Source organism: Sebastes fasciatus, chromosome 5 (assembly GCF_043250625.1).
Source record: "Sebastes fasciatus isolate fSebFas1 chromosome 5, fSebFas1.pri, whole genome shotgun sequence".
NCBI classification, from domain to species: Eukaryota; Metazoa; Chordata; class Actinopteri; order Perciformes; family Sebastidae; genus Sebastes; species Sebastes fasciatus.
In genome coordinates, this window is record NC_133799.1 from 27524932 (window position 1) to 27550890 (window position 25959).

A 25959-nucleotide genomic window follows, 5' to 3' on the forward strand; every position below is an offset into this window, starting at 1 on the left:
GTGTATGAATCCTTTAAAAAAAATCAATTGTTAAACTGCACATCATTTCTTCTGATGCAGTTTCTCTTGTTGGAGCCTGTGATAAGTAGTGAGATTTGAAGGACGAGTACAAAATGCAGCTATGTTCTGTCTCAATAGCTTAAGTTGTTTCTGTTCCTTTGTACCAGACAGTACACTCAAATCAGACTCAGTCAAAGATTTAGTCATCGATATGTCATCTTAGCTGAGATCAGTGTCCAAGTGCCTCTCCTCCTCGTCTTCTGCCTCCAATTTTCACTGTCAACTTTTCAAGTGAAGTCTCACTTGTGAAAGAATGAAAAAGCGTTAACATTAGAGATGGGGACATTCTGAGCTGCTATGCCATCCAAATGTGTCCTCGATGTTGTTTAGGACAAGGAACAGCCTGCTCCTGAAAGCTGCGTAAAACCCTCTGGTTGATCTAATTGATGTGAGAGGACCCTTCAAACACGAAAGCCTACAGTGCTGCTGCAGATTTACAATTCAAGTTCACAGAATCATCAAAAGCACAAATCATCTATTGAATACCTTATACTGTAATTAGGGCTGTCAGTCGATTAAAATATTTAATTGTGATTAATCGCAGGATAGTATCTAATTAATCGTGATTAATTGAAAATTAAACGCACATTTTTTATCTTTTCAAAATGTAATTTAAAGGGAGATTTGTCAAGTATTTAATACTCTTATCAACATGGGAGTGGGCAAATTTTGTCCAGAAACCCTGGCATAAAAATATGCTCAAATCATAACATGGCAAACTGCAGCCCAACAGGCAACAACAGCTGTCAGTGTGTCAGTGTGCTGACTTGACTATGACTTGCCCCAAACTGCATGTGATTATCATAAAGTGGGCATATCTGTAAAGGGGAGACTCGTGGGTACCCATAGAACCCATTTTCATTCACATATCTTGAGGTCAGAGGTCAAGGGGACCCCTTTGAAAATGGTCATGCCAGTTTTTCTTCGCCAAAATATAGCGTAAGTTTGGAGCATTATTTAGCCTCCTTTGCAAACTAGTATGACATGGTTGGTACCAATGGATTCCTTAGGTTTTATAGTTTCATATGATGCCAGCATCTTCACTCAAGCTATTAAACTTAGCCCGCTACAACCTAAAAAACGCAAGTTGCGTAGCATAACACAAGGTTTATTCTAGCCTTTAACGCCTCCTGTCCATTGAGGATTATGATGGTAGCTTTTCAAGAACATTATATTTACTACAGAACAAAGACAAACAAGTATGTCACAGTGAGAGTGCTCACAGCCGTCTGACTGTAAAACAAGATACGTAGCCATCGCAAAACTAAATATTTCACAGTCAACATTGAATTTGAGTCTGTTTTAGAGTGAAACATGGGAATACGTGGGATGTGTCACACAACGGAGACTCAATACACGAAGCATGAAGAGAGTGACTTGCTTCTGGCTAATGTCTCTCATTGTGTGTGTTAGCGGCTTTGACTGTGACACTTATGTGAGAGGGTTTTTGGGGATTTTTACATTACAAATGCAGCTGCAGGGAAAATACATAGGCCAATATTTTTTAATAATGAACTTTTCGGTGGCAGGGTGCATTCTCCTGCATAATGCTCTGTCCATTAGCACCAGACAGTGTGGGAGCTGAGAGCCTTCTCCACTCAACACAGGAAAACACTTCAGGTGACAGGATTGCACACAATGCATCGCTAATACCAAGTGTGAAAATTGAAATATTATATTAAATATTATCTTCTAAAGAAAACACTTAATATACTGACAGTGTAACATTACTGGTGTGTTTTGGGGTGCAGCACAGACCGAGTTTTCTTCAGTGCATTTCCAGCAGATTCTCCTATTGCTCGGAATAAAAGACAACCCTGATTATAATTTGAAACATGAACTACATCCATTCAAGCATTATGTACATCCCACATTTGTCTAGTTCATCTCTCAGCCACATATTCTCTCCCATAAGGCTCTTAGAAGTAGGAATGTCACGATACCAGAAATTTAGTAGTTCCACAATTCTCAATACCAATTCGATACCACAGTAAAAAACAAAAGTAAAACTCTAAATCCTGTGTACTTCAACATACACTCCTTTATTACCATTTGCATTTTACTGTTTTTTGTTAGGAAGTTAAATACGTCATAATTGCCTCTCTATCATCTATTTTATATTGCTGTGAAAACAACAACTGGATTTATTCAAGTTTCTCACTAAAAACTACATTTTACAAGATTACATTTGAACACGTCATGATAATGTTAGAATGTACCTTCACCTAATACAATTCATTTTTACTGAATATGGCCTGAACGCATCATAATGTACATCAATGGCACCTCCCGTGTTGAAGTCGGTAGGGCCAGAGAGCACAGAGCTCGTCCTACCGATTTCAACACGGATTTGTTGTTCACAATGTAGCATTATGAGTGAAAAAATAGGGTAGTTAGTTTACTGCGTCCCAAACACATTTTCTATCGTCCACGAGATGATGTGACGCTGTTAGTCTTGAGTACCTGTGGTACTGTAGCGTCACATTTTCAGAATTTTGGCATCGACTTGGTACCGAAGTATCCGTTCTCGTGACACCCCTACTTAGAAGCAGAAAAAAATATTTTCTTTGGCTGTCTTTTTGAGATTCCCATCATTCAATTCTGTTACACCTCTAATTTTTACCGGTTTGACAGATGATTCGTTTTTTTGTTTGCTTTTGCAGTAAAGATGTTGGGAGATGCTTTTGACTCATTTTTACTTGTTAAGGAATCTATTTCCTTCGAATGCAATTGTCTAAAATAATATAACCCCCACTTTTTTCAAATGTAATTTTCAGGAAAACAAGTCAAGGCATGTTATACTGTTGATGTTGCTCAACCCCCCAGTCAATAAACATTTTATTTTGCATGGAACTCTTGGACTTGTATCCGGAAATTGCACCTGACATGACCATCCAGCACAGTTTGAGCAACAAAAAAAAAAGACCACCACTGACTGGGTGGAAAGCAATATCCTTGAGAGTCTCAGTGACGTAAATCCCCAACTGCTGTCGACATTTTAAATTTCCTTTTAATTTAAAAAAAACAAAAGAGATGAAAAATCAATTGCTGTTCCTGGAATGTGCTTCAAAACTCTGAACTCTGAACACTGTACGCGTTCATACAAACCTATACTGGTCTACAAAGACAGCGATCCAGTCGTGACAGTGTGTGTGAAAGTTTTGTTAACCTCCCTTAAATTTCAACCAGTGAGGCTGTGCATGCTAAGAGGCACGATCTCCTGCTATGTTGGCATGTGTTTTTAAATGAGTGTGTCCGGGCCCACAGGAACAACATTAGCAGGGTTAGTAACCCATTGAGCCAGGGCAGTGGCAGGGCAGAGATACAGATCTGTTTGGAGATGCCAACTGGTGCCAACTGGAGTCACCAACATTTGCGGTATCATTGCAGACTAAGCTTTACTGTCTCCCACAAATACTACTTTCCACTGATGACACTTATTTCCCAACTGTTTACACCATGACAACCATGTTGTTCAGGGGGAAAAGACGCTCTAATATAGTTATATATTATTAGGCGTGTCCTGATCATGTTTTTTTTAATTTATTTTTTAGAAATGGTAGATATATCCTAGAATAATAATAATACCTACATTTTTACTACTTATTATATGGCATTTCTACATAAACAAAACAGTAGTCCCATAGGCCCAAAGACTAAATATAAGCTGATAAGAAAATGCATCTCAGAAACTACAAGGAGCACAATCAAGTATTTGGTATCTATGAACTCATAATAAGTTGTATATCAAATATATATACACACATGCAGTGTAAAAAACCCAATGGAAGACATTTAATAAAGAGTTTTTCCTAATTTTTCCAAAATTATGGCTGTATCAGATTTCAAGACTTTTGCGCAAATGGGTTAATATTTTATATAATATTGATTATAATAATATGGGTTATATAAAAGGTTGTATTAGGAAAACTTACACACATTAACATGCACAGAAGATACTGAAATATAAGGATGCTGTGAGTTATTATCTTAATATGCCTTCTAATTCAAATCCAATGTTCTGATTCGTTGTTTCATTCACATACAGTTTTTAAAGCCCCGGAGGAAACCACCTGGCTGTATGTTTATCCCAGCAAGCAGCTGCTAAATGAAACCTCCCACCTGACCTTGTCTCATGCGCACACACACACACACACACACACACACACACACGTCCTGTTTTGATGCTGTGGCTGGATGGAAAACAGTGAAGTAGTCTAAACGAAGCAGGCATGTTTATTTTACTGTCTTGGAGAGGGATGGAAAAATGCTGAAGAACAAAGAGCTTGAAAGTCAGAGTCCCTTGTTTACGCACACACGCACACGCACACGCACACGCACACACAAAAACACAGACACACACACACAACGCGTGTTATTATTGAGTGGTTTCATTATTGAGTGGTTTCATTATCTTATGCCTGGTTCAGACTACACAGTATTTTTGTCAGTTATTCACTTTGTCAGATTAGGCGATTGAGAGTCATAAATTATTTTTGTGATTTGGCCGAGAGACATGACAGAGAGAGAAATGACATGCCATCGCTGGTCGTCTTTAACGACGTACGTGATGTCATCAGGAAAGAAGCTTGATGCTAATGGCAGTAGCCTACCATGGATGTATTAAGAGAACTGGATACAGCGTTGGAGGTGGGGCCCCGTTCATTCCTATGAAAGTTCAGTAAAAGCTCAGTGGTGCATGATGCCAAAATGGCTCGACTTCCAACTGGAAAAGTACCCGGATCTTCCGGCGATCTTCCGCATCCATTGGTCACATGGCTCAGTTACGCGGTCGCAATGTCATGCTGTTGTCACGGCTTGTTAACTCCGCCTCCCAGCCCTCGCTCCAGCCCCGGTCTGGGTCTCATTCACATGACCGGAGGAAGGGAAATAACTCTGGATTCAGCTATTAGTGCATTTTACAACTTTTAGAACCTGATGATTTAAATAAGGGCTTTTCAAGTGTTCATACTGAGCAGTTGATTCACCTCAAAAAAAATTATCCGCCGAGTTACAGATGTCTCTTTTCCAATGTAAGTCTATGGGGAAGAAGTCTTTTTGGGCCCGATGGCATCACGTGATGGACACAGAAGTTGTAGTACCGCCATTTGGCCACTACATAAATTTGGATCAGCGACTGTCGCTCTTCCCGGGTTGCTAAAGTGCCTCTATATCACACCAGCGTTTTTCTTTGTGGTAGTCTCTTGAGGATACATCAAAAAAGGCTGGGATGTTGTTGCCATAGCTCCACAAATCTTTCCTCCATTTCACAATTCCACCTCACAGCACCAACATCGTTCCTCTTTTTCGCTTCGCCATTGTTTACAGTTGCAGTTACAGCAGATCGCTCTGTGCTCCTATTGGTCAAAGTCACGGCCATGACGGAGCAGGTCGCGTAAGGCAAAAAAAATATAATAAAAAATCAAACATGCTAGACTTTCTGTCGGGACGTCGTGATGCTTCCCAGACACGGCATTGGTTGTCGTCTACCATGACACACCTCACAAGATAAAACAATCGATTGTCGCGAGCTTACACCCTACGACGGCCGTGTCGGGCTATAATCGGGCTGATATTGTGTAGTCTGAACCAGCCATACAGTAAATCACGCTTCTGAACAAAAGTCAATATGAGAAAGAAAAACTGGCGGATAGGAGGTGTTAAGTTGGACAGATAGTAAGAAAAGTTGATGTGTGTTCCCATTTCCAAAACTTCTTACTCAACAACTGACAAGAAAACACTTGAGTGTGCCAACAGAATTACAAGTTTATCTCAACTGTAGGAACTAAAATTCCCAGTCAACAAAATAGGCCAAACTTTCAATCCAACTAAGCTTTTGATGCTAACTTCCAATACTTGTTGTGACTCTTTCCCACACATCCCTCCAGTGTGCACATTGCTAAGGTATGAGCTGTGTTTATCCAGGATAAAAACAATGGTCTGAGGGGCTGGTGTGCAGGGCTGAGGATGAGAGGAGGGGGGAGTTAAGTCCCGAGCTCTGCAGTGCCACCATGGGGTGCCGTAACCTACAGTCAGAGTGGGTTTAAAGTTTACTTGATAGTAATTTGTAAATTGTACATTTTTATTATTTTATTCTAACGTTTTTATCTATTCTTTTATCTATTCTTTTGTTTTTATCCATTCTTTTGTTATTATATTGTACTGTTTGTCTCGCACCAAAAATGCCAAAGAAAATTCCTAGTGTATACCTCTTACACCTGGCAATAAACACCATTCTGATTCTGATTCTGATTCTGATTCTGATTCTGATAGGTGCCAAGTTCCCAATGACTTGTAGGGCAAATAATACAGCCAGTTAGAGAAGGTTATATGGATCATATCAGTGTGTTTGTCGGTTCTGGCGATGAGCAGATTGTTTATTTACTCCAGACAGGACTAACAAAGAGACAGGAGACATTTCTGAATCACAGGATGAGAACAAAACATTTCCCGACAAGGGGCGCCTATCTGCTTACATTCTGCCAAATCCTCAATTATTTATCTGACATGAAGGACTTAAAATAGCGTATTCATGAAAACATCACATCATACTGTCAGTGTTGCACTATCTTGCAGCTGTGACTTAATGTCTGCCATCACAGACCACAGCGGTAAAAGGATGGTTTTCAGCAGTTTGTGGCTGGTTGATTTTGAATGATGGAAACAATTGTCTCATAATTAATGGGGGGGGACAACAACGTCAATGTTTTTATTTTTCAGAAGACAGCAGAACTTCAGGCTTCATTCAAAATCCAGGCTGTTGCATTGTGAAAGCAGCACATTAGCAACACATCAGCATACTCTGTCGAACATTATGCAGAAATTGAAGCGCATTAAGATGATTCAGGTGTGACAACGCTGAAGCATGATATACGGATTTTACTTCCCCATTGGTATCCCAGTTTTGATTTTAAAATTTACCATTATTGAAACATATTTTAAATGTTTTAGATTGCATTAGATTTATCATGAAAATCCTGGACTGACAATCATGACATGGATCATTAGAAAGGCCACTTTGTCTCTGTTAAATGATGCATGACATCTTTTTAATTTCTGCCTGCAGTTGGGAAATGACAGACTGGTAACACTGCTGAGGTTCTTGTGAATTCTGTATGAGAGACTTCTGATGTTCTTTCTCACTTAGAAAACTGTGAGAGAAAATAACTGTGAATGTGCAAGTGAGGCCCTTAGAAACTAAAATCCATCTGGGGTCAGCGAGAGTGAGTGAGATTAGTAAAGTGGCTTTTATTCCATTAGTGGGAAAGAGATGAAAAGGATATTGCTAATGTGACTGCTCTCACCAATTCCATGCATAAATATAGCATGTCAGCATTGAAAAATATACTTTGCTAAACAGTTTGATGATATTTTGAGCAATAATAGGCATGGACCAGCTCATAGGGAAGATCAGAACAAGAAATATCAGTCTATGTTTCAATCTGGCTGTTTAATTTATTTATTAAATCAGGAAATATCTGTCCAAAGATTAAGAAAACATGACTAAGGGTCTGGCCAAGCATTCAATTTCCGGTACATAACAGTTTTTGATAGTCCATGCTTTGGATACATTCCAGTCTCTACTCACAAAGCATTGAAGCTTGGCCACTGCACTAGGACATGAGCAGTGGAAATTGATTAAATGAATGCATAACAGCCAAGTGTTGGACTTTAGGGACATTGTCTATTTCATTTCTCTCCATCTAAGACCAGGGATCCATTTATTCAAAACTGAACTTGTGTCTACAGACTTCTGGTTGAACACATTTTTACCACATCGTTTTTTTTGTATGGCCTTGACAATTTGACATCACTAATATCTGATGTGTTGTGCCGCACTGCCTACCTGTAGACTGGCTGCATCTCTCTGGCGATGCCTATTACCGCTCCCGGAGGAAACTGGTCAAATTCCTGGAAAAGGTCCCTGATGTTGGTCCTGTATTTCAGGTCCAGGTCAAGCTGCACTATGCGCGTCAGACCTGAAAGAAGAGCACAACACATTAGTAAGGCAAACTGTGAAAGAATCCTCCAAGATTATTCTAAATGTGTAAACTGATTGCTGTTTGGCAAAGAAGAAGCGACCTATGTCTGCTCCATGTCAGTGGATAATGAATCATTTATATTTAACCAAGTTTGATAAATGACAAAATGAGTTTATTTCTATGCCTTTGCGCTGGTGACGGCCTCTGGCCAGAGGCATTATGTTTTCGGGTTGTTCGTCGGGCCCATTCTCGTGATCGCAATATCTCAGAAACGCCTTGAGGGAATTTCTTCAAATTTGGCAGAAAGGTCCACTTGGACAAAGGGGACACATGGATGAATTGATTAAATTTGACTCGAGGATGAACTGATTCAATTTTGGTGGTCAAAGGTCACTTTGACCTCACGTCCATCCCATTCTCGTGAATGCCATATCTCAGGAACGCCTGGAGGGAATTTCTTCAACTTTGGCACAAACGTCAACTTGGACTCAAGGATGAACTGATTATTTCAGTGGTCAAAGGACAAAGGTCAATGTGACCATAACTCAATAATTCACATGCTAATTATGACAATTTCAACACAAATGTCTAACAGGATAAAATAATGAAGTAAGGACATTTTGGAGAGACATGGATGTAAGCTGCAACTTGACTGGTTGGTGGAGGCATATAACCGTGAGGTGGTAATTCTAGTTAAAATTATCCCAGGAAATGGGATAATTCTTTTGGGTCAACTGTGCACGTAGGTTGATTTTCATCAAGTGACAGACTGCCTGCCTAATCAATTCTAAGGGTCCTTCCAGGAATACACAGTGAGAGGTAATAGGAGCAGATTACACTCTTGACAAGCTCAACAAAATCAAATGGTTGCTCTGCGGTGGTGTTTTTGCTTTCTGTAATATTACTATTGATCTAAACAAAGTAAATTACATGAAATGTCTAGAGAGTTGAGCATGACGCTTGATTAAAAAGTGCACGTTTGTCAGTTGTGACGAACATACAGTAAATGATTAACACAGTTGTTTGTGGATGAAATGGTATCCAGGATATTCAGGCCCTCATCTGTTCATTGTTTCAGCTTCCTATGTTTTGCTGGTAGGCATGGTGATGAAAGGATGGGGAATACTCAGGAATGGTGTGCCAGGGGCACAACATGATTATTGAACTGATGAAAACACTTGTCAGCTTAGGACAAACTGTCAAAGATGACGGCCTCTAGTTTGAGGGCAGTAAACATTCATTGGCAGGAGGTTGGTTTGACAACTGCAGAATTGGTACAACTGGTGCTGAAGGACTTAAAAGATGAGAGTACTTAAAAATAATGAGCTGCTTGGGTTGTCTGCATCATGGGGCCTTCAGAGCTCCATTCAACATGATTTCAGATCTGTTTCAGTTCTTCAAAGCCTTGTTGAGATCCAGCAACCAGCAAGTGGAGGACTTGTAAGCTATTTATAATTCCGGCTGCAAAAAGTGTGTACTATAATACAGAGGGGAAAATGCGTTGCATCATTCATCCAATATATAAACAAGAGATATTTATTAGAAGGAAAATAAAGAGGCTACACTTGGAAAATAAATGTAATTACTAACTAGTTAAGTTTATGTGTAAACAAGGCAGAGCAATTGAATTTCACCTTCATTATCAGCTTACAAGCTGTCGGTTTGCTCAACTAATCTTGATGCTAACGTCTCATCCATATCTCATCTTTATGCTGTACTGTTTATCTACTTCGGTTTTGTAATGTACATTAATGATGCTTTACAATGATTAGAAAACAATACAGCAATTACGTCTTGCTTCTATAATTTTGTTTGTCGAGCTAAAAAATAGTGGATCCTGAGATTCTAGAGACTGTTAAGAAATTAATCAACTTAAAACTCCAGATGTTTCAAAGTAATTTAAATGTACCACGTTGTCAATCAGCTATTGTGGAAGATGCAAGTTTTATATATAATGTGGGGGGAAAAAAATGATAATCGACAGTTTAATCATCAAATTATCCATCCTAATCTTATTCTATTGTGGTAAAAATAGAAATGAGTCCAATAGAGGACTGTGCTCAAAAGTGGCCAAACATCATAGACAAAACAACCTAATTTTGGAAAGCAAAAAAAATCACAAATTTGGCCTCAACAAAGCCAACCGAAATGCAAAACAATAAAGGGTATACATGTAGCTATAGGAAGATCGTAGCTGGACTACAAGTTTGTACTGCAGAGATATTTGGGTGACGGTTTCTGTTGAAACAAGTGATGGAAAAAGAAGACTCAGCAGTGCGGCAGCGACCGGTTTTCTGTGCTCTCCAAACAAGGAAGCTGCCATCACAATGCCTTCATGTACTGTAGCAACAGAGAGGGGCTAGGACGAGTAATCTCCGAGTGGTCAACGCTGTTTGTTTGTACGTGGCTTAACTAGTGGTAGAATAACAGGAAGAGGGCCTGAAGTTGTTACAACACTGTGATGTGAATGGTTTGATGTTAGATCAATGACTCAACACAAAGTCCTGTGAAGGTGAAAGTATGGCAGTGTTTGATCACGGCAGATTATGATTTCAATAACGAGGTGAGACTGGTGCTGCTTGCTGCACTTTCTCACGTCATAAATTTTGTGTTTTCACCACTGCCTTAAAGCCATCACTCTCAACAGTATGAATGGGCAGCATGTCTTCCATAGATGCATAATTATGTTGTGTATAAAAGTTCTTCTACTGATAGATTTTCTTGTCATAAGAACAGTAACTAGTCAATGACTTAGGCAACCATGTCTGCATTGTGGTCGTTATTTTTACACTGCAACCAAAGCTGCCTGTGTCTGAGATTAAGTACATCTTGAACAATTCTCATGCTCATTCGCTACATCACTAACATGTTTTGTTTTGACGTGATTAAAGTAGTTATAATTATAATTAGGGCTGTCAATCGATTAAAATATTTAATAGTGATTAATCGCATGACTGTCCATAGTTAATCACGATTAACTAAATTAAATTAATGGGACATTTTTAACTGTTCAAAATGCACCTTAAAGGGAGATTTGTCAAGTATTTAATACTCTTATCAACATGGGAGTGGGAAAATATGCTTGCTTTATGCAAATGTATGTATATATTTATTGTTAGAAACAATTAACAACACGATACAATGACAAATATTGTCCAGAAACCCTCACAGGTACTGCATTTAGCATAAAAAATATGCTCAAATCATAACATGGCAAACTGCAGCCCAACAGGCAACAACAGCTGTCAGTGTGTCAGTGTGCTGACTTGACTATGACTTGCCCCCAAACTGCATGTGATTATCATAAAGTGGGCATGACTGTTTAGAGCGTTATTTAGCCTTATTATGACATGGTTTCTACCAATTGATTTCTTAGGTTTTTTAGTTTCATAGGATGCTAGTATCTTCACTCTAGCTTTAAAACTGAGCTCACTACAACCTAAATATCGCAAGTTAAAAAAATTAGTGGCGTTAAAACGAATTTGCATTAACGCATTATCATGTTAAAGTTGCAGTAGGCAGAATATTTTTGGCATCATTGGGCAAAAATTGCATAATAACCTTTCAGCATATTGTAATTCAAGTGTTCTGAGAGATAACAAGACTTCTGCACCTCCTCATGGCTCTGTTTTCAGGCTTTAAAAATCTAGCTCATGTGACCGGAACTTGGCGTTCCTTCACCAGATTTCACAATGGCGGTGGCGTCACAAACTTTCTAATTTTACAGCTAAACCGTACACTACAAGATGATTCTGAAAACATTTGAAACAAGAAATAGGCATTACAGTAACATAATATTGATTCATATTTGATCAGCGCTGCCTAGTTTGACCGTTTGGTCAGAGTTCGCGAGTGATTGACAGCCGGCTCTCATAGACAGCAGACCTCAGATCAGCTCTTACTGCTTGTTTTCCTCCGGTCTGTGAAATCCTGCAGATGCCGTTAGGAGCACCGGAGGACACAGAGGCACATGATTTTTTCAGGTTACCTGTTTCATGCACTACTGTCAGGATATAGCGACCGTTTTATAAAAATAACTTTCTTTAATCATATTTGCTCCAAACTCGCCTACTACAGATTTAACTTTGACAATCCTACCTCTGTTATGAATTGTCTGCCTTCATAGTCTGCAGATAACAAGAGTGATATCTGACTTGTTGGCACAAAAAAAAAGAAGTTTGTTTAAGGCTAAAAATGGCCCGTACGCTTATTGGTTAAAGTGCTGTGAGTTGCAATGATGCTCACAGTGACAAAATCTATTGCTTGAAAAAAGCATATGTCCATCACAAAAACATTTAATGATAAGCAGAAGCATAAATGGAAAATAATGATCTTGAAAACTGTGCGAGACAGATACTGCAGTAGCTGTCAATTAGTGTATTAGTATTTAAGGCTAGACAGATTTCCTTGTTTATAGAAAGCTGCGTATGAGCCTGTGGAGACGAGAGAGTGACAAAGAAAAAGACGGAATGTGTATTTCACTTATTTGCATCTTCTTCTTATCCCACAATCTCTCTCTCTTCCTTCATTTCCTCTCAGCGTTAGGTGTGAAAATATCGCGAGAGGGAAAACAGCTGTAGAGCCAGAATATTTTCCATCTAACACGGGGAATTAAGGGTTTATTCTGATCAAACCAGAGTTGGTGATTGTTGAAACAGTGGAAAGACTAACCAAGATGGGTTTGGCGAGTTTTATTTTGTTTCTGTCGACTTTGAATGAAGTGTGTTTTACGACACGGAAAATTACTGTTTTTGTCAATGGAGTCTGGTGTATTTGGCGAGAGTAATGTAGCTGTTGTTTCTGGTTAAACAAAAAATGATTTTACTCTTAAACAAAAATGTCTATCTCTCTCCTCACTTTTACACTGTGATCTGTAATCTGTAATGTTGGGCTTTAGCTTCTATATATTTTCAACCTCTTTAACCTAAAGCTTAAAGTTGAACTGTTGAGTTTACCAGAGATCAACACACGTATAACAACTTCAATGCAGCCAGTGTACACATAAATCAAACATGAATTCAATTTGTATGTGTATTTCAATCGCTCGTGCAACTACGTAACAATATTTTAGAGGTGTCAGCTTTGGTATCAATACATTTTTAAGTTAGTCAGCTATTTTATATAGAAATGTGAGAAGTCATAGTTGACTATTCGTAGGTAAAAATATAGTTATGGCTCATTGTTTTCTGTTTTTGGCGATTTTCACTGAAAAATAGCAGATTTTTTTCAAAGGAGTTGGTTGTTTAAACTGACTTTCACCTGGATTCACTCTCCGTCTCCTCCCAGTAGCATTAAGAAATCTCAGACATCCTTAATGATGGCACATCTCTGCTGAATTCTAGGTCTTGTAAGATTGAAGAACATAGACGAACGAAATGGATACGTAAAAATAAAGGGGGTTAAAATCAAATGTTGGCCAGTTACGTCATAGTTGTACATTTATTGCAGGAATAATGTTATATAGGTGGCTTAGAGCTCGCCTGAGGCTCTGCTCAGATCAAAGTAAACCTCAACAGCAACAAAACAACAGACACACTGTTATCTAACATCACATTTTTTTCAGGAGGAAAGTGGGTCAATCTCATTAAGTCCTAATAGCAGTCTTGTTGTGAGCACTTATGGCCTATTTGTAAGGGTCACTGTTGGCTGCTTTCACCAACATCTGCTGGAAAACACCTTGCCTCTTTCAAAGGACGGGATCCTTTGAAATTCATTTTCACCCTTGTTATGTATTCAAAAGTTGTGTTTCCTGCTGCAATAATAAACTGTCTACTGCTGTTTGAAGTAAACAATGTCGCGTAGTCACAGGCACCAGTTCGAAAATGCTTCTAGGAATATAAAGAGGAAACAAATTAAACTAGAATGGCACTCGGAGAGCGCATACCTCGCCAAGGTCCGTGACTTTAAAAATAGGTTGAGCTCCCAAAGAGAGTGTCAAACATCGTCAATCTAAATTCCAAGAAAGACCTGTCCATTCAGAGTTGTTTGACGGTGAAGTTAGAATCGGTGTGCGCCCTGCGCTGCCTGTTGATGGCGTCACGTTGATACTTGGCAATGATGTGGCTGGAGGACGTGTCTGGGCTGATGAGTCCGTATCATGTGGCACCTATTTCCTCACTAATACATCGTTTTGAATGAAGTAACCGTGAGCACGATTTTTCACCTCCTCCACTGGAAGAACAGACTGGAACAGCTCCCCCAGTATAGAATCTGCTTTTTGCTCATTCACCAACTCACTATGCGAGACAGACGAAGGAGTGTTAGACAAAGATAATACAAACAATTCTGTGGCATCATCATTTGTTTCTCCCTGCTCCGTATCTGCATTGCGACTGGTCACACTCATGGCGCACGTCACAGCGCACACTTGGAACACTTCAGGATACTGCTTCTCATTTTCATCAGGCCCATTACTACCAAGCGGAACCGGGACAAGTGGCTCATCAGCTCAGACACATCCTCCAGCCACATCATTACCAAGTATCAACGTGACGCCATCAACAGGCAGCGCATGACGCACATGCTGCTGGAAATTCCTGACAAATGTGGTGGAGCTAGTGAATCTGCGGACGTCTTTCTGCTGTTGGTTATTAAAAGCGCCCTCTGTGAACTACGACCGCCGAGAGGTGCTGCGCAAAACGTGGGCTAAAGAGAGGTTACACAATGGTGTATTGATTCGAAGGACCTTCCCCGTAGGAAATACAGATGCTCGCCCGGAGAGAGAGAGAGAGAATGAACAAACTCCTCGAACTGGAGCAACGTGAGAAAAAATGACATCCTCCAATGGGACTTCAGAGATTCATTCTACAACCTCACCTTGAAGCAGATACTCTTCCTCGAATGGAGAGAAATAAACTGTCGGCACGCTCGCTTGCTGCTAAATGGCGATGATGACGTCTTTGCCAACACAGACAACATGGTTGAGTATCTCCAAAGCCTCAAAGATAATGATGGAAGCAAGCATCTCTTCATTTTGTTTCAGAGGAGATGTTTAAGCCAGACTATTATCCCCCTACTGTAGTGGTGGGTGGTTCCTCCTGTCTGGCTACACAGCTTCGGTCATATACAATATGTCCCAAGACCATTAGTATTATTCCCATTGATGATGCTTACATGGGGATGTGCCTGGCCAAAGCAGAATTAAGTCCCACTTCCCATTTGGGTGTGCATACACATGCTTGGCGCATTCCCTCCAGCAAGCTAGATGAATATGATCCTTGTTATTTTAAAGAAGAGCTCCTGGTACACGGTTTCCAGTCAGCTAACATGTTTTTTTATGTGGCAAAGATTACATGACCCCGACCTGAAATGTGATCTCTCAGAAACAAGGGAAGAGGCTTTCAAGTGGTGAAGGAGCTTTTGGGTATTTTGCTTATTAAATCATGCATGGCCCTCTTCATTCTATCATGAGGAAAAGTTTGAATAATACCACTGTTCTGCTGCAGCTCTAAGTGGGTGTCCGACGCACAGTCCAATCATTTTATTTTTTCATTCGGAGTGTGGGAGAGTATCTTTTGTGTATTACATATTTACATAACTCTTGTCAACTTGATGTTGTGTTAGTTTTGTGACTAGGGCTGGTACTATTCTGCAATACTTGCTGACTACAAACTGAATCAAAGCACATAAATTGAAACTCAAACTGAAATGAAATTGCATGTTTGTTTGTTTTTTCCTTGCAACAGCATACATATCTGCTCTGTATCACTTGTCCGGTGTTTGCCTTTGGGAAAAACTCAGAAACCAAAATCATGGTTTCACGATGGTGCCCCGTTAGTTCTCCGTCTACATAGATCCTGCTAAAGTCTCCTTGTTATCTATCTTACAAACATCAACAGGGAAATAAAAGCCTCCTGTCTACGAGACGGTCTCTTGAGACAGCGGGTTCTGCTAGTGTGCCTGTCTGACTGGCTAGCTGATAATCCCCACAGGTGTAAGCTCGCTGTCGTGCCAGATTGTGGGAGCTTCTCAACTCCAAAACGTTGGAGCAAATTTTCAATTTTCGTAAAACTGCCAATATTCGAAATTTACACAGTTGATTTCTCGCCTCGAAAATTCTCAGAAGTTAATTTAATGATGAAATAGCATACAAAATTTGTAAAAAAAAACATACTAGTGTTCAGAACAGGTAGGCTGCCTTTTGACTTAGGAGGTTGAGACGCTCTCTTCTCGGGCCTGTCTAGTTCGAAGCTCGAGTTAGCATCATAGCTAGGTTTGCAGAGTAGGGGCGGGTCTTTCCACAAGACATACTGGGTAAGCGCGCCCAGATCAGGTACAGCGGGGGGGCAAAAAAGGGCAGGCACTTAAAAAATACAATACATTACAAAATACTTGGCGGGTGATTGGATGAACCATCTGTCAATCAAACTCTTACCAAAGCCAGTTGAGAAAAAACATCTTTTCCATTGAGAAAAGCCTGCAGTGCCATTCTTTGCTTTTCTTTCATTCAAGAAATACTCTCAATTCTGAAATAACTGATGCAATTGCAGCATCTACATGAACCTCTGTAGGAGTGGTTGAGATTAGGCATTGATCTCGAATGGTTAAGGTGCTAAATTCGACATTCAGAGCATTAATATAGCAGCAAACAACGATTTGCAATGTAAAGTTATAGTGGAGTAATGTAACCTGAGCAGAGAATGAAGTCGCTCTCCTTATCTCTGTGTTGAAATCCAAGCAAAATACGTTTCAAAATACCATTTTAAATTAAATATTGTCGTGCTGCAGAGCTGTCCTGGCCTACACATCATATTCTACAGATTTAGGAAAACATCTTTGTTTGGTACAGAGCCCCACAAAAATAACACCATTATCATTTTTAATATGTTTTTCAATGAAAATGAGAATAATTATTCTTATTTTTTCTTTAAATTATCATTCCCTCCAATATCGCATATCATATCGCAATTTTAATACCAGTCAAAATAATCGCAATTAGCATTTTAGCACTTCCGGTTCATTCGTCTGGTAGTCAATGGGTTTTTTGAATGGGTTTTTAGTTAGATGCCTGAAATAATGTCTGTGGTTAAAACAAGCTTAAGAGAATTGTTCTACAATATAAAATACATCAACACCCCACTTGTGAATTTTGAAGCCTTTATGTTTCTTAAAAAAAGGTGGTTGCTAACAAGTGGGAAGTGGGCAGCGACGTACATGAAGCCTGCCTTGGCGGAGGTCTGCGCACAGCTCCGAGTGCACTTCTAGTTAGCTCTGTGTTATCAGCTCTGGTGACACAGGGTGGGAGATCTGATTATAGCAGGTAGACTGTATCTACCTAGACTTTAGTGTTAATAATAGAATTTATTAAAAAGGTTTTATCCATAAAGCAAGTCTTTTTTTTTGGTGCTTCTTCTTGGAATTTCATCAGGCACTGATTGGAGGTGAAACAGATGGCTGCCAAGAGGCAAATAAAGATAGAACCTAAATCAGCATTTTGACATCCATCTGCTGTGTAAATTGAGGCCTGTGTGACAACCAATGGTTTCAACACTACAGTACCTCGCTTCCAGGTACCATCTTTCTCACTTTAGCAAAGCAATTCACACATCAGCAGTGCCACTTCTTCCTGAGGTGGAAAACAGAGGTCGGAGGTTTTAGGAGAGACATCATGTCCCAGCATGTTGAGACCTCTAGAGGGGAAACAAAACATGGAACACTTCTCCACCAACAAAAACAGTGTTTCTTAGGAACCTTATCATTAATTACAACAGGTTTCCATTGTGTCCACTTTATTTCCTATCCTCCAAGGACAGATGGTGTGAAAATAGAATCCTCTTTTAAAAGCCATTTGTCATTTGTTGCATATGTATTTAAATACAACCCCTTAGCAAAGATATTGTGATATTCATTGACAGCTATTGGACATTGTAAAACAGCTATTTAGCTTATCCTATAAAATATTGTTGAGTACAAAATAGACTGTTTTGGTGCGAGAAATGTCTAGACTCCAAATGTTCAATACAAATAAAATACAGACCTGCCAAACATTTTATTTCCCATTTATATTGAGCAAACACTTTCCTCTTCAGGCTGTATAGCTGGTGCTAAAGTGCTGACAATTTCCGATACTTCTTCTTTCTCTTTTGACAACCAAATTAAACTCACTGAAATCACAACATCTCCCACTTCGCACATTAGAGGATGTTAAATTTCCAGCCCTCCCACTTGCATCTGCTATTTTTATTTATGGATATCACGTTTGTCTTTAATCGCAAATGATGTTCTGTGAGGCTCAGTGAATAAAGACTTTCAGGAAAATAGTACCCCCGCTCTCTCTGTTAAGACGGCCACATTATGCCCTTTAGAGATAAAAGGATTCTTTAAATAGAAATGTGCGACCACTTGGACACACAGCAGACGGGTGGCACATGTGGCTGATCAATAAGCATTTCAAGCGCACAACGTGAGACACTGTTTCGGCAGCAGCCGGCACCCTCCCATGTGTCTAACCCTTTTAGCGTTTGATTTTTTTTTTTTTACATATGCCAAGTCAGATGCCTGGTCCCCTGTTCGAGATTGATTCCAGCTAGACACTGCCCATCCCATTTCCTGCTCGGATATCTGAAGAGCCCGATTGGAGCGGCACCCAGTTCAGTTATAGATACTTGGCCAGTTTGTCAGTTGGGGCAGCTGGGATTTAACAGACACCATCAGACGCACAACTCCATCTCATACAACAGACTGCTCGAAAAACAAACGTTTGTCGTACAAAACCCCGCCGATGCCACACTGGCAATATGTTTAAAATCCAGTCAAAACAACTTTGTGCTTCACCAAAAATTACTTTTCAGAGCCGACAGCTGACTCACACACGCAAACATTTCCCCCCCCCCAAGCACAATCTTTTATTTATCATCCTGTTTAGCCTTGAGACATTCATATTTTTCCTCTTCTGCTCCTTAATTGACATTCTGCTTTCCTGAGTAATGTAAATAGCATACTTTGATGTGCTATAAAAAAACAAAACCTTAAAGAAAACCTGAATTTTACCATAGGGGTTGTCAAGCCTTCAAATGTGGACACGCAGCATCTTTCTTTGGTGGAAAACCAATAAATGAAATAATTGAGCTTCCAGCTCACGCTGATTTCCAGTACTGTCCTGTTTATAAGAATAGTTTAATGTAACTGCTGAAAAACTCTTCACTTTAGAGTGAAAAACACATCACTACACCCTCTGTTAATGATATGTCATGCCCTATTCAAATGTTTTTATTATTATGCCTAAATCACAACTTTAAATAAACTTAAAATAAACAAGAACGTGATGATCTAAAGTGTTGACATCGTATCCGCTGTGCACCCCGAGTTGCAGTTTTAATAACTGAAATAGGATGGTGCCCTGCTGTCTGCAAGACGGAGACGTCGGGTTTCATACGTGTGCCTCTGGTGACTATTGATTCAAAGCCCAGTGGTTTGGCTCATTTGTGGACTGATGCCCCGTGCTGCACATCCACTGAAGTGAACCACAACAGAGGAGATCGCTGCCATCGGTCAGCACCAACACAGGGGGCACTAATGTGGGCAGCAGCGACAGACCAAATCCGTCCTTCCTCACTCCCCAGGGCCTCTGCAGCATGCCACGTGTCTGTTAGATACCGGCCCAAACTGCCTTTTCCAGCTGTGCTCCAGCAGTGCCAGGATAGCAAAGTGAGCATCTGAGTGAATTTCAAATATGGTCTGCCAGAGAAGCTGAATAATAATTTTAAAGCTATATTAAGGAAAAATATGCTTTACTTCTGCAGGGTTTCCACCAAAAGACTTTTAGTCCCTGGAACTACTTTTTAAGGAACTAAAAGGTTCCTTTAGCCCACTGTTGTCTGCGTTTCAACTGCAGTCTAAAGACCTGTGAAGATTAGGCAAATTAGTTCATTTAAAAACACAAGTTAATAAAAATAAACGTAAAAGGTTTTGTCTCACTGCGACGATATTTACTGCTGCATTGTATTTAATAATGCATGTTGGATGTAATGAATGAAATGCAGAGGAGGAAAATGAAACTAAGAGCGTCTGTCTCCACAGTAAATCATCTGTTGATTGTTTGGTGGTTATTTATTTGTGCTTTAGAACGTAGCTGTTTAACTTCATTTAGATCTCGGTCAAAGCTTCAGATGTAATGTGTAGGACTGTAGGTCCTTTATTAGCCAATAGGTAAGTTAAGTAATTCAATAACTGAAACACTGCAGATCTTTCTTATTTGCCCAAATGAAATCCTGGTACAATTTCCTTCCCGCATAAAGTGATATGTTTTCTGTTAAAGGTTTGTTTACATCAGTAATGTCTGTACATATTTTAATTATGAACAGTTGAAAAACACTCAAAATGCTATCCAGTACATGTACTTGACATCTATGGGACATTGTTTCTAGAAAGAAATCCTGGAGACAGATATCTCTAAACCTCTGCAAATAATCTACAGTACATGGATAGCCAAAATGCTTCAGTGATTAAAATTACAAGTCAACTCTGTTTCTCTCTTCATTTATTGTCAGTCCCTCTTGGTGACTGGTCTTGGTTTCCCCCAGGTCCTGAATACTCTGACATTTGGTTGCATTAGCGATGGGTATTGCGTACTCATCTTTTTTATGCATGCAAAATGTACACTAATTAACACTATTGTAATATCTGTAATATATTCTGGCCTTTTTTTTGGTGGGTGGGGGCTTGTTTTTTGTTTTTTTTGCCGTTCTTTTTTTCTTGTATGTCTATTTTGCATATTGGAAAAACTCAAAATAAAATAATAAAAAAATATATATATACAACAAGTAACCCACACCTATTAGAGGTCATCTTTGTACTCTACAGTGGTGATTTAGATCAGCCATAGCTCTAAATCTAAAGCTAAATCTGTAGTAATTTAACTGACAAATGTGACAAAATGTGCTTTTCCTTACTGTCAGGCATGATGTGATGCATGGCAACAGACAGGAAGAAGATGGCATCGCTGTAATAAGCCCCAGAGCCGGCGCTGAAGTGCTTCTGCATGGCCTCCACGATGGGGAAGAGCTTCTGTGTGAGAGCCACCACGTCATGGAACAAAACCTGCAGATCGGCAGCAGATCAACACAGTGGAATCAAGTTAGTACAACAAATTCCCAACTGCAGTAGAGCTGAGATAAACTGTATATGGAACCACTAAAGATCTTTAAGAGACTATTTCCCTATACGGACATTTTCTGATAGCTCTGAGTTCACGAGTTGTGATGTACGCCAACATTGAAGCCCATGGGAATATTCTCTTAGATGAAATATCTGACAATGAAGTTAACCCCATGTAGCCTACTCCTTTGTCCTATAAATCAAAACCAATAAAAAATGACAAGCTGTACACAGAGTAAAGGAAGATAATGATCAAAAGTGGGCAGATTTGACCATAAACGTGGAAAATGACTCGGAAGAATCTGGCGCTTGCTGTGCACTACGGACAACTACTTGCTTCGTGCAACCTCTCAAATAAAGCTTTTACTGTCCACAATTAGTGGAGAGGACCATGATGTCTGGAAAAATAGATATAAGTGTAAACAACAAATGTTTTATATAACACTGCCTTGTGTCATTTAAAAAGGTTTGACTGCAAATTATGCTTCATATGATATTCAGACAGTCTAGAACCCAAATACCATTCAAGGACCAGTGTGTAACAATCAGGAGGATCTATTAGCAGAAATGGAATATAATATTAATAAGTATATGTTCTTGTATAATCACCTGAAAATAAGAGTCATTGTGTTTTCGTTATCTTAGAATGAGCCGTTTATATCTACATAGAGAGCGGGTCCTCTCCAAGGTGTCCGCTATGTTTCTACAGTAGCCCAGAACGGACAAACCAAAAACTCTTTACTTTACCCTGCTTGGGTTGGAGTCGATAACGTTACTCGCTCCTGTCGCCGCCACTCTCTCTCTCTCTCTCTTGCTTCACCACTCACTTCCCACGTACACACTCACTCTAAGCGCTCTGCTCTTACAACAACTGGCTCTAGAGAGGGCCATTCTTGTTTTCGCTTCAGCCACCGTAGCATTCCTACACGTTTGGCACACGTGAGAAGTTGTAATCTGCTCACCGCTAGATACCGCCAGATCCTACACACTGTTTCTTTAAACGCCATCTTCTTGTGTTTCGTGCCTCTCAGTGCTGAGCTTTAAATGACATGCCAGCTGTGAAGCAGCAGTCTCCGCTCTGATCATGTACAGTAGATATCTTTACAGATTACTGAAAGAGGATATATAGTAAGTACTGATTATCATTAAAGCTTTCCGGCAGGAGGAAAAATAAATGTGTTGGTTTGGGACAAACAGTATTTCCTGAGGAGAATCTGGCCTTTTCTGGTCAAGCCTGACATCAGTAAATGGGTACATTAGAGGCCTGAGATAAAACCTGGACAATATGCCAGGCTGTGGAATTATAAATCAGGCCCATGTGCCTCGATGGGCAAACATCATTTAATGATCCCTGGCAGATTAAGGTACGCCTTCTGTCGTTTGTGGAAATCAGTGCCGCCTTGGACTCCTGCTAGTATAATGTGATGTAATGGCACATAAATCACTGCTGTGGGAGAAATAAGTGATATTACTAAAATCCCGATAAATAATTCTCACTCACTGGGACTGCAAAGGACACATTTTCATTTCTGTTTTTTAGATTTCCATGATTCTTATGAGCTATACAAGCTGTATCACAGTGCCAATATCTGAATCTATGTTCGCCGTTTCATATGAAAGTACGCATTTGGAAACACTACAAGAATTAACACTACAGGTGGCGTCTCATTTAAACTTCTTGCTGCTCTGTTTTCCATGTTTCTCTATGCAGAATACAACTTTCAACCAAAAGCAAATGCTCAGTGTTTTCATAATGACAAACCCACTGTCAATCACAACAAGTTAAAGAGACAAAACCACAGGAAGACCAGTAAGTCAAATTAAGAGAAAGATTATGCACAATTATGTCTGCAATGAATGTCACCTTGGTGAAACAGGATAACTAACAATAACTGTGATTATAGAAAATTAGTTGAGGACAGACTAATTCCATCTTTTATAGCACAGTGTATTTTCTGGAGGATTCTTTTATATTTTATAAGCTATTTTGTATGGCTTCCTATTAACAATTCATGGAGAAAAAACAAGTTTACTACTTCCCCCAAATGGCCACAATAAATAATGCAACAAGTTCTTAAAAAATAGACTGACATTTTTTTAACATAGGGCCCTATCTTACACGTGGCGCAAAGCGGCGCACTTGCACCCATCTGTGCGTCCATGGCGATGTGAGGGACAAGTTAGAGACACACCCTTGTACCAGGAGTTGAACACAAATTAATTCTCAACCTGTGAGAAACAGCTGTTGATTGTTTTAAACACGGAAAGGGATTTTACAATATGCAAAAGGTTCAAATTGCTTACAGACGATTGCTTACTATTTAAATGTGCAAGAGATCATACTGTTTTTCAATAGGCACGCCCCACACAACCCTCCTCTAACCTGAGAACACAGATTATTGGAAATATTGACAAGCGCCCAACAGCATTATTTATTCAGGGATGAAATAAATACTCTTCTGTTCTGTTATTTATACTTCTGATACTTTTGGCATTCAGTGTATTTGACCAAGTAATATTATTAGCTCACAAACAAAACTAGCTGCACAAAGTTGACCTGAGAGACTGGACACGATTGGCAGTCGTTGGCAAGTTGACGTCAGTTCTGAGCAAAAATTCCTTTTTTGACTTTTGATGCCAGGCTTGCTTGCCATAATTTCTACTGAACAGAGGATGAGACAGGGGAATCGAGACGTTTAAGCCTGTAATACACTTAAATACAGAATGAGAAATATTACCAGGAAAAGCTGTATACATACATAACTTTAAAACAGCATCCTTTCATTTAGACGTTAATTTCCCAATCAATAACCTTCATTGTGTGGTCAGAGCACAGAAATGACACATCTTTTAATCTAATCAAGGGTGCAGGAACAAGACACAAATTTACAAAGTACAGTCAGAACACAGAGTACCTGTTAGGAGGACAATCATTTCAGAGGATCTCCATAAAGAAGGGAAGATATTAACACTTTGTTCTTTAAAATGTGTGGTTCTGGGTCCACATTCAGGGTCCTACAGCTTGATTTATGCTTGCCGTATCTGAGAGGGTTGCGAGTGTCCGCACGGCCAAAGTGACGTGACACCATCAGACACGGCCGGTGTTCTGTACGTCAAGTGTTCGCCTGAAACCCTTTTATATAGTTTAGATATCATTTCCTTGTCACGATTCCAGCTCAGCTCATGTCCGTGTGGCCGTCCTTGCAGAAAGCATAATCAAAGCTTAAGACCACCCAGAGGCCACTTGATCCTTTGTGTTTTACAAATTGACTGTTTTGTTTGTATTTACTAGATCCAGCTAATATTTTTGTGATTTTCCCTATTGTCAGTTACATGATTGATATATTGTGTACCCTCCTACACAAATCTCCTCCTAACAGGATATTAAACTGGGAATCCTATCACAACACCGTGTTCTCTCGTGCTAATGACTGAACGGGAACGAAGCACACGACTGCAGTATGTTGTGTGAATGATGGTCAGCTGTAATGAGCACAGCCTCTGGGCAGTGTGACTCTGTAGGCTGCTTGTTGCGAATGTCAAGTGGGTCATTGAATTTACCAGTGTTGAGAATGGATGGAGGCTAAAATTCTTGCATAACCGCTGTTCTTACCGTCATGCTCCTTTTTAGATAAATAATTAAAAAGGAATGAGGCTCGAGTTGAGCAGACAAGGATGTCAATGTGCTCATAATACACTGCCTCCGTCAGCCCCCGGGGAGTCCCCGTCGCATCTGTAACTTTGGCAGGACTTCAGTGAGCGAGCGCCTGTTTGTGTGCACTTCAATAGAGACAGAGGAGACAGTGGCTGCACTTGTGGCTGTGCTTGTGTCAGAACAGCATTTCATGATTCATTATCTCAAACCAAGATGTTTAAAAGCACTGATCTGGAATGATATCATGAAAATGATAAAAAACACTGGGAGTATACAGCCTGCTGGTACAATTTATGGAGCATGTAACTTTGAGTTACAAAGTTGTGTAAGAGAGCTATAAAAACGTGTTTCCCCTGGGCCACTATGTACTAACTAGAGCCTGACTGACAGACACCGATATATTGATAGTGACCTCACACATACATAGGCATTACAGCGAATGGTAGCTGATAAGTAAGATATGCTGCAGTACAGCAGTACAGACAGCTAAAGTCGGAAGCTAATGCATTTTTTATTTGGATTTTTGGGGCATTTGGTGCCTTCATTTGAGAGTAGACAGTACAGGGATGACAGGAAACCAGGGGAGAGAGAGGTGGGAAATGCCATGCGACAAAAGTCGCCGGCCAGAGTCAAACCAGCGATGTCCGTTAATAACCAAATTGAAGGGATCCACTATCAAATTATTATGGCCCAACATTACAGCCCCACTGATCGATATTTGGGAGAATTATGATCAAGCTACAAACTGAGTGTGACATTTTACAAATGAATCAACATCACAACAACATGCATCAACATGTCAGTGCTCTCCGGTGGTCAAACTAAGTAATGGAGACACTGTTTCCTAAATTACATCAAGCCTAGTTTGGCATTACTGTGCAGCAATTTCTTGTTACTTATCGGCTGACATATACATCAATAATTTATCTGCAATATGGTAATATCAGTCAACATATTTTCCTTGCAGATTTATCAGTCTAGTTCCAGTCAAAATGTAAAAAGAAAATCCAAATCCAGTGTTAGCCAGGCTCTGCTATGTATACTTGAGTTGCAATGTGATGAGAGCACACATAGGCTAAGGTTAGTCAGTAAACTTGAAATATCTCACAATATATACACTGTATTTCCTCGGTAACTCTGCTTCTAAATCATGCTTTTCCTGACAGG

General features: G+C 39.8%; 2 protein-coding genes and 1 pseudogene across 4 annotated transcripts in view; 2 read left to right on the forward strand and 1 right to left on the reverse strand.

Annotated features, from left to right (window-relative positions):
* Positions 1–25959, forward strand: part of bmb (brambleberry) — a 401249-nt gene that overhangs the window by 319999 nt on the left and 55291 nt on the right. The gene's annotated exons all lie outside the window — the stretch shown is intronic.
* Positions 1–25959, reverse strand: part of xxylt1 (xyloside xylosyltransferase 1) — a 41059-nt gene that overhangs the window by 8399 nt on the left and 6701 nt on the right. For both annotated transcript variants that reach the window (XM_074636232.1, XM_074636233.1), the window contains exons 3-4: positions 20933–21080; positions 7907–8039 (exon numbers count right to left, since the gene is read on the reverse strand). In XM_074636232.1, coding sequence (XP_074492333.1) covers positions 7907–8039; positions 20933–21080 — 281 coding nt within the window. The remainder of the gene's footprint in view (positions 1–7906; positions 8040–20932; positions 21081–25959) is intronic.
* Positions 9415–15338, forward strand: LOC141768400 (N-acetyllactosaminide beta-1,3-N-acetylglucosaminyltransferase 3 pseudogene; annotated as a pseudogene).